General features: G+C 37.3%; 1 protein-coding gene across 2 annotated transcripts; it reads left to right on the top strand.

Annotated features, from left to right (window-relative positions):
- The first annotated feature begins 213 nt into the window (after positions 1-213).
- LOC114415481 (transcriptional corepressor SEUSS-like) lies at positions 214-9,196 on the top strand. Of its 2 annotated transcripts, none has more exons than XM_028380186.1 (10): positions 214-641; positions 1,366-2,447; positions 2,525-2,644; positions 2,955-3,003; positions 3,167-3,381; positions 3,517-3,585; positions 3,907-4,004; positions 6,574-6,667; positions 7,251-7,320; positions 7,966-9,196. In XM_028380186.1, exons 1-10 carry the CDS (start codon positions 521-523, stop codon positions 8,931-8,933), a joined length of 2,886 nt encoding a protein of 961 aa, XP_028235987.1. In that variant the 5' UTR covers positions 214-520; the 3' UTR covers positions 8,934-9,196. The 2 variants fall into 2 exon arrangements, with proteins under 2 accessions (XP_028235987.1, XP_028235988.1); XM_028380187.1 differs by having other exon boundaries at positions 215-631.
- Positions 9,197-9,234: the final 38 nt, after the last annotated feature.

Raw genomic sequence — 9,234 nt, 5'->3', positions numbered from 1 at the left:
GAAACCAATCACCACACCTGATTGGCTACCGCACGATACACATCAAGCTCGGAAATGGGGGGTTAACTCCATAAATAAAAGAATAAACGAAGGACACATCCGTAACTTTACCCACTCAGCCAATACTATGTGCTAGAGATAATGATACTGATGCGCAGGGGATATTGATGAGATAACATCATTATTATGAATCATGATGATCAACAACATGGTGCATGTGCATAAGAGAGGCGCAGAAGTAGAATGGTATTTGACTTCATTTTTTCAGAGGAGGAAGAGAGAGAAAGAAAGGGAATAGAAGCGAAAAGAAAGGACCAAAGAATGAAGAAAATTCAATCGGATCGAATACGAACTTGACGTCCGCAATGACCTTTTCTCTCTCTCTCTCTCTCTCAATACTTTCTCTCTCTAAAACGCACGGCAAGCAGCAGCAGTAACAACAGCAACAGTGCATTTGTTTCACTGAGATTAAAGACGATGCTGCTTCTGCACTGAGAAAACCCTAGACACTTAATAGTGGATGCGAATTCAGAAACCCCAAGTGGAAAGTTCGAGCCTTTTCGTTCCTTCTCAGTTCGTTGATCAGTTCCCAGATTCTGTTACTGTTCAATTTCGCAATTTTCAACTCTCGGTGAGTCATGGCAAGTCTTTAACGTTACACTTCTAACGTTTGACCCTTTCGCCTATGTTTCTGTCTCTGTTTCCCTCAATTGCTGCGCCCCATTTGTAGCTCTGGATCGTTGATTCGCTTCAGCTACGCTTCGATCGGCTGCTATTTTTGTCACCACTTTTATGAAAGTTTACGTTTTACACTTTTTTTCCCTTTTTTAATTGAGCTCGAACTTTTGAAAAATGGTAATTCTGAACTTGTAGCTTGGGGTTTTATTGATTTCGGTGTGAGATGTGTGTCTTAAGTTGATTAAAGTTTTTTTTTTTATTTCTTTTTAATTTTCAAGTTTTTAAAGTGTTCAGTGTGATACTATTGCTTGTTGAAATTTTTGGGCTTTGTTTTTTTGTTATTGGTTTATTGGGTATTATTGAGTGCACTGATTGATGGGTTGGATCTGAGAAGTCATGAGTTGTACAGAGATTCATGCGAGAGCTGTTTGGAGATTGCTCATTTAAGGGAGGTAGCGCAATTATAATGTTTCTTGCTTTTGGTTTTTTTTGGTGTATGGCTTGTGTATGGTAAAACTCAACACCACCTGCTTCTGTTGGATCATAGTGAAGACTTTGGGCTTGAACTCGGGATCCAAATAGTACTTTCTGGGTTGAGCGTCGTCAATGTGCCCAGTTTCTGGCAAGCTCTTGTGTAATTGTAGTTTGTTGAACTTGTATTTTAAGTAACTCAGTTGTTATGCTTAGGTGATTGCTTGAAGACCGTGATATCGAAAAAGATGGTGCCTCCGGGGCCACCCACTCCCATTGGTGGTGCCCAGTCTGTTTCGCCTTCTCTTTTAAGATCGAATTCGGGAATGCTAGGAGCTCAAGGGGGTCCCATGCCACCACAGTCGTCTTTCCCTTCACTCGTCTCACCACGCACTCAGTTCAACAATATGAACATTCTGGGAAATATGTCCAATGTGACTTCCATACTGAATCAGTCTTTCCCAAATGGAGTTCCGAATCCCGGGCTCTCTGGTCCAGGAAGCAGCCAGCGTGGAGCAATTGATACTGGAGCTGAAACAGATCCGCTCTCCAGTGTTGGAAATGGAATGAGCTTCAATAATTCTTCATCCACATTTGTACAGTCAAGTATAGTGAATGCTGCTTCCTCTGGTCAAGGTCAGGGACAACAATTTTCTAACCCTTCCAGTAACCAGCTGTTGCCAGATCAACAGCATTCCCAACAGCTTGAACCTCAAAATTTCCAACACGGTCAGCAGTCAATGCAACAGTTCTCTGCCCCTCTGAATACACAGCAACCGCCGCAGCCACAGCCGCATTTTCAATCAATTCGGGGAGGGATAGGTGGTATGGGACCAGTAAAGCTAGAGCAGGTAAGCAACGATCAACTTGGACAACAGCAGCAGCAGCAGTTGCAATCCTTGAGGAATCTTGCTTCAGTGAAGTTGGAACCACAACAAATGCAGACGATGAGAACTCTGGGACCTGTTAAAATGGAGCCTCAGCATTCTGATCAACCATTATTTTTGCAGCAGCAGCAACAACAGCAGCAACAACAGTTTCTCCACATGTCAAGTCAATCGTCTCAGGCTGCTGCTGCCCAGATCAATCTTTTGCGCCATCACCGGCTTTTACAGTTACAACAACAACACCAGCAGCAACAGCTCTTGAAGGCAATGCCTCAACAAAGGTCCCAACTACCACAACAATTTCAACAGCAGAATATGTCTATGAGATCTCCTGCGAAGCCAGCATATGAACCAGGGATGTGTGCTAGGCGGCTGACACATTACATGTATCAGCAACAACATAGACCTGAAGTAAGAACCAATCTGTGTGTGTAAAACTGTAAGTCATACATCTTATTAAGAGATATTTACACTTTGATTTTATGTAGGATAATAATATTGAGTTCTGGAGAAAGTTTGTTGCTGAGTATTTTGCTCCTAATGCCAAGAAGAAATGGTGTGTTTCAATGTATGGAAGTGGGAGACAAACAACTGGAGTTTTCCCTCAGGTCTGTTCCTAGAGAACCTTATAAACTAATTCTTGATCCTGTATAACCACATTTATAATATCCAAGTTCATGAATTAATTATCTAATGGCATGTTTGATTGCACTATATTCAGTGTCAGTGATTGGCATCTTGATTTTGTTGTTGTGATTGTCATTTGTAGTGTATCAGGATTTGGGTGACTATTTTCTTAAATGTTGCCACGCCTAGTTTATGGTTTATGGTATTCAAGGAACCAGATATAGTAGTTTCATTGATGCTAAACATTAGTTTAACTTTAACCTAAAAGATGAATTCTCTAAATATTTTCAGGATGTATGGCACTGTGAAATATGTAATCGCAAGCCTGGCCGTGGATTTGGTAAGTTTTGTTTTTTGGGGTTATTTTTTCTGCATTTCCCTGTTCAGTCTATTTTTGGTTGTTCACTGTTTGAATGCTGTCATCTTAAAATATTTGTCAAATATATGTAAATGTGATTGAGTAGTGCTATTCACTTTCTGAATGGTCATTTTTTATATTCCAGAAGCAACTGTTGAGGTTCTTCCACGGCTTTTCAAGATAAAGTATGAAAGTGGTACTTTGGAAGAACTACTTTATGTTGACATGCCTCGTGAATATCATAATTCCTCTGGTCAGATTGTTTTAGATTATGCAAAAGCAATACAAGAAAGTGTTTTTGAGCAACTTCGTGTTGTTCGTGATGGCCAACTTCGAATAGTTTTCTCTCCAGACCTGAAGGTTATAAATACAATTATAGAAATATTAACATTCAAATATTAAATGAAAAATGCTTATATTTTATTGTCATTATTGACTTTCTTAATATGAAAGAAAGATTAATTGGCATTCTCTTGTTTGTTATTTCATTTGCAGATATGTTCTTGGGAATTTTGTGCTCGGCGCCATGAGGAACTCATACCCAGGAGATTGTTGATACCACAGGTTGCCAGTAATTGCATTATGAGAGGGCTTTGTAATTATAACTATTAGATTAGATTCTCTGTTTAGTTAAAAAGATAAACATACTTGGCTGATTGAATATTGATTAATAAACCCATTTATTATCTGTTGATTGTTAGTCTCGATGATTATCCTATGACTGTTGGTCTGCAATAAGTTTTGAGACTTGCATTTGATGAGATTTTTGCTGGAAACATTTTGTTGGGATTGCCTTTTGTAATGCTGGTTTTATACTATAGTTCTTGGCTATGCATTTAGATATTATACATGTGTTTACTTATCATCATCATTATATATATACAGGTTAGTCAGCTTGGAGCAGTTGCTCAAAAATACCAGTCTTTTACTCAAAATGCAACACCCAATGTATCTGTTCCAGAATTACAAAATAATTGCAATATGTAAGTCCATTTTGCGTTTATTCTGTGTTAATTTTTGAGTCTTGTTTTAATTTTCTATTTATACTGATGCATGCCTTCTTTAAAACTTGACTTACTTCCTTTTGAATCGGGATTCATAAGAATGTTTCATCATGTTTGTCTCCTTTAGAGCAACTCCAACTGGAGTTGCTTCTACCGTTCTTACAAATAAGAATTGGTTCTTTCTAGATTTGCACCATTGGAGTTCAATGAGTTGGACTCCTTGTGTAAGAACGGTTCTTTCATAAGAACTGCGATCTTGTCATTAAAGAAACATTTTTTTTTTAGTTTCAGATTCAACTTGAGGAAACTAACTATCATTTACCTTCTTCTCTGCCGGAGCCTCTTCAATGACTTTCTTCTCCCCCGCCTGCATCTTCTCCCGTAGCCTGTGTTGTCTGGATTGCAAGTAAAATTGTGAACTCACATGATTTCACGATCTTGCTCCCCACTTCCGAGCTCAATTGTGAGTAAAATCGTGAAGCGGTGGGGTTGAAGATTGTAGTCAGACTGGATCAAAATTTTGAAATTGGATGTTTTTTTTCCAATCTCGCTAGCTAGGTTTTTCTGGCTCGGGTTGCAGATCCAGTTTGCCACCAAGTTTGTTTATCCTATTTCTTTGTTGCCCTAAATTAATATTTTCTGCTTCTCCCCATTTTCAGACCTAGATGAACACTGCCCAGCTTTTCTCTTTCCCCTCTTCAATTCTCTCGGTCTCTCCTACTAGTCTCTCTCAGTCTTGACTTGACCCTCTCTCTGCTACGATTGTTTGCTGCTGTGTATGTGGTGTGTGTTCAGCCTATCAGGCTTTGATACCCAACCCTCTCTCTGGCCTGCTGTGACTTTGACTCAAGTGCTCTTGTTTTGCTTACTGTGAGTGAGATTTGCTGTGTTTTGCCTTCTTTTGTTTCCTACGTTCTGTTCTCACCAGACCAGACCATGACATCTGTGGCTCTAAACTCTTCTTTTTCAGCCGCGACCTCTCTCCAGCGTCTTCCCCCCACACCACAAAACTCATGATTTGGTTCTTTTGGTTTTTATTTGAGATATCTTCTTTACTGTGTCTTTTATTCTTTAATTTTCATTTATATTCACTTTCTGTTATATTTTTCCATAATTATTATAAAATATAGAATAGACTGAGATATTAATAATTAATAATACTTGTACAATATTTATAAAATAATAGAATAAGTATAAAATAGCTATTTAATTTTTTAACTGAATTGTAAGTGATATTATTATATGTATTAGCTAATTATACTATCATTTATCATACTTTTGTATCAAAATATATTTTTGGTAGGATCTTATGATCTTTGTTACGATCCCACGTTTTACAATCTTGCAAACCTCTTGCTGATCTTGACAACATTGCTGTTGGGAGTTTCTCTGCTGCATTTGCGGTGCTCAGATCTTGATTTGTCATTTTCTGCAACCTTAACAATGGATTTGAGCGATTTCACCTACTTATTTGTGTGCTCTGTATTTGTTTTCCCTAGATTTGTGTGTGTGACTAAACTGTGTTTATTGTCATTATTAATGTTTGCTGTGTTTTGAAATGTTTGTAATTTTTCTTAATGTTCTTTCAGGCAATTTCTTAATCTTTGAGTGACCAGTTATACTTTTAACTTATGCTGTGTAAAGCTGAAACCTTTTGTTTTGATATTTATTAGATTCCCTTTTAATATTGAGGCTTGAAAAAATTTCATAAATTTTTAATATATATATATATATTTTAAAAAATATTGTGAAAAATTTATTAAACTATATTTTTTTTGTATATTTATTTTTTCAAAACTAAAATATAATTGGATTATCTTGAAATAAATATAAAAATATGAAGATGTGAGGTAATATGTGGGACCCAATTTAAGTTCTAAGTGAATTCATCATTGGAGTAAAAAATTACTGAGGCTCTTCAATATGAAGTGGTAGTATAGGGTCCACGAAAAGTAGGCTTAGAACCCATGAATGAGTTTGGGATTGGAGATGCTCTTAGTGAAATGTATTCTGCAATTCGTTCTACTCTTTTTTTAGATCTTTTTGGTGGTCAATTCTCTTGTATATGATAAACCATGGCTGACCTGTTCTTGAAAATAGCATTGAGAATTAAGATGTCCCACAAATGCCCAGGAATACTCCGTATAGGGCTTGGGCAATCCTCCTTCCTTCAGTTATTAGCCTTTTGGAGTTAGGCCTATCTGTTTCTAACATATAGATTTGTATATTTTGATTTTGTTTCATTCTCAATGAAAATATTTTTCCTTGGTTATTATGGGAGTGGTCTTGCTTCTGTGAGGAATAGTGGTGCCTTTGCATGTGAGTCTCACCGTCACAACATTCAGGGACATGTTACATGCTTCATACAACCATTTTCTATTTTTGTATATTTGGTTTTCGCGGGTTGTGTTGTGTCTACTGTCTACACTTTAGATTGCACTAGTCCTTTTTCTTGATCTCTTTTTGGTCTAAATCTAAATTAATTAGGTTTGCCTTTTATGAAAGTTTCTGTTTTTTCTTCTAATAATTTTATACACCTCTTTTCCAGGTTTGTTGCATCAGCCCGTCAGTTGGTTAAAGCCTTAGAAGTGCCATTGGTTAATGATTTAGGATATACAAAGAGATATGTGCGCTGCCTACAGGTAGTGTTCCATTCTTAAGACATTGCTTACCACATATTTTCAATGTTTAATTTTAATCTACTTGTTTGTGGGAAATTGTGTATTTATTTCCGTTCAATGTTTCAAATTGAACTTGGTTTCTTTTTCCGGCACCATTACGCGTCTTTTGTGAAATTTTGAACAGAACACCCCACTTGCCTTGGTTTTTCTGATTCTCTCAATGTGATTGCAAATATAGCAATTATGCTGGTTCCAGTTCATGTTTGTAACAAGATATCCTAAGTGAGGAATTGGGGCCCAGTAATTGCTGGCTGATATTTGGTGGTGATTTTATATTTTGGTTAATGAATAGACATCTGTATTTTTTGTAAGAGTTATTATCAGGGGCTAAATAAATCAGGAATTCTGGCTGTTTGACCAAAAAGAGTAAAAAAGTTCATCCTTTTCCTTTTGGCTACAAATTTTGTATATAAAAGAGAGTAAATGATTTATTTACGTGGAAATTTTGAGTTTCATTTGGATGATAATCTCCAATGAACTCTATTCATATACTGAGTGAATAAAACAAACTTAGTGTATTGTTTCTTACTTGTTTATACTGCAGATATCAGAAGTGGTAAATAGTATGAAAGACTTGATAGATTACAGCCGAGAAACTGGGACTGGACCTATGGGTAAGTTAATAATTTACTTGCTTATTCCTTATTTGCAAGTTTGGATATGAATGTGTATAAATAATGCGTTATTAAAAAGAGAGCAGCTGTATAGAAATTGAAAGTCTTGCTGCATTTAGTTTTATACTTTAGCCTAAATCCTGTTTCTGTAGCCTGGTATCGATGTCTTTGATAATTTCTAATATTTAAGATATTCTCATGTCTATTTGGAGGGTGAAGGATGTGTAATAAATTACTCATTTAATATTTGCAGACAGTAAGGTTGGTAATGGATAGGTTTGAGGTCAAGATGCTGATGAAAGTTTACTGAACTTGTTTGAGGAGCTAAACATTTCCATATTGTGCTTTTTATGTCCCAAGTATGGAATCATTTATGTTTTACATGACATTGTTTATATGGGAAACCAATTCTGCAGTGATATCTCTCTTTGATCTCTGTTGGAAAAATGACTTCTAACTGTTTTGATTATTGTTCTGTAGTTTTTCATATCACTTAACTAGAGGAAAGTTTAGGTCTCTGAAATAACTTATACAGTGGATTTTTCTCTCTTGTTATGAAGATTTTGTTTTCATTTATTAATAATTATTGCCAGCTATTTGATCATGATAAGTTTAATGGATTTTTTTTTCTTTTCCATCTCTCAGAGAGCTTAGCAAAATTCCCTAGGAGAACAAGTGGTTCAGCTGGACCTCGTGGTCAAGCACAACAGCATGAAGAACAATTACAGCAGCAGCAACAACAACAAATGGTGGCCCATAACTCAAATGGTGATCAAAACTCAGTACGAGCTGCTGCCATGCAAATTGCTTCTAGCAATGGTATGGTTAGTGTAAATAACTCTGTCAACCCAGCATCCACATCAACAACCACAAGCACTATTGTTGGTCTTCTTCACCAGAACTCTATGAATTCTAGACAACAAAATTCAATGAACAATGCAAGCAGTCCATATGGAGGTAGTTCTGTTCAGATTCCTTCCCCAGGTTCCTCCAGTACAGTGCCACAAGGCCAGCCAAACTCGTCCCCTTTTCAATCACCAACACCGTCCTCTTCTAACAACCCCCCACAAACATCTCACCCTGCTTTAACATCTGCCAATCACACAAGTACGACAAACTCACCAGCTAATATTTCCATGCAACAACAGCAGTCATCTATTTCTGGTGAACCTGACCCTAGTGATGCTCAAAGCTCAGTCCAGAAAATCATACATGAGATGATGATGTCCTCCCAGATTAATGGCAATGGTGGAATGGTCGGTGTTGGATCTCTTGGAAATGATGTGAAGAATGTAAGTGGTATTCTGCCAGTGAGTGCCAATACAGGGCTAAATGGTGGCAATGGCTTGGTGGGTAACGGCCCAATGAACAGTAATTCAGGCGTTGGGGTTGGTAATTATGGCACAATGGGTCTTGGTCAATCCGCTATGCCTAATGGAATCAGAACTGCTATGGTAAATAATTCAATCATGAATGGAAGGGGAGGAATGGCGTCTCTTGCCCGGGATCAAGCTATGAATCATCAACAAGATCTGTCAAACCAACTACTTAGTGGGCTAGGGGCAGTTGGTGGTTTTAATAATCTTCAATTTGATTGGAAACCTTCTCCTTGAGAGCCTTTGTAGATGATATGAATGTTGTGGTTCTTGACAGTTGCTCATGCAACATGAGCAATGGTATTTGCCTTCGGCCCCTGATGATGGCAGAAAGTATTTGGGTTGGGTAGAGTCATAGGGCGTTGGCCACTGTGCTAATATATGATTTTATATATAAGAAATGAAAATTTGTTGGCTGGTTGTGTGGCTGATGGGGCTGATTTTTCTTGTGAATTTAAGTGTAACTTTTTATATTAAATTTTCTTATGAGCTGTCACAAACTCATACCTGATATACGCACACACTAGAGGAAGGTGAC

This window comes from Glycine soja, chromosome 6, assembly GCF_004193775.1.
Source record: "Glycine soja cultivar W05 chromosome 6, ASM419377v2, whole genome shotgun sequence".
NCBI classification, from domain to species: Eukaryota; Viridiplantae; Streptophyta; class Magnoliopsida; order Fabales; family Fabaceae; genus Glycine; species Glycine soja.
Note: the sequence above shows the minus strand (reverse complement) of the source record. Positions and strands in the feature narration are given on the sequence as shown.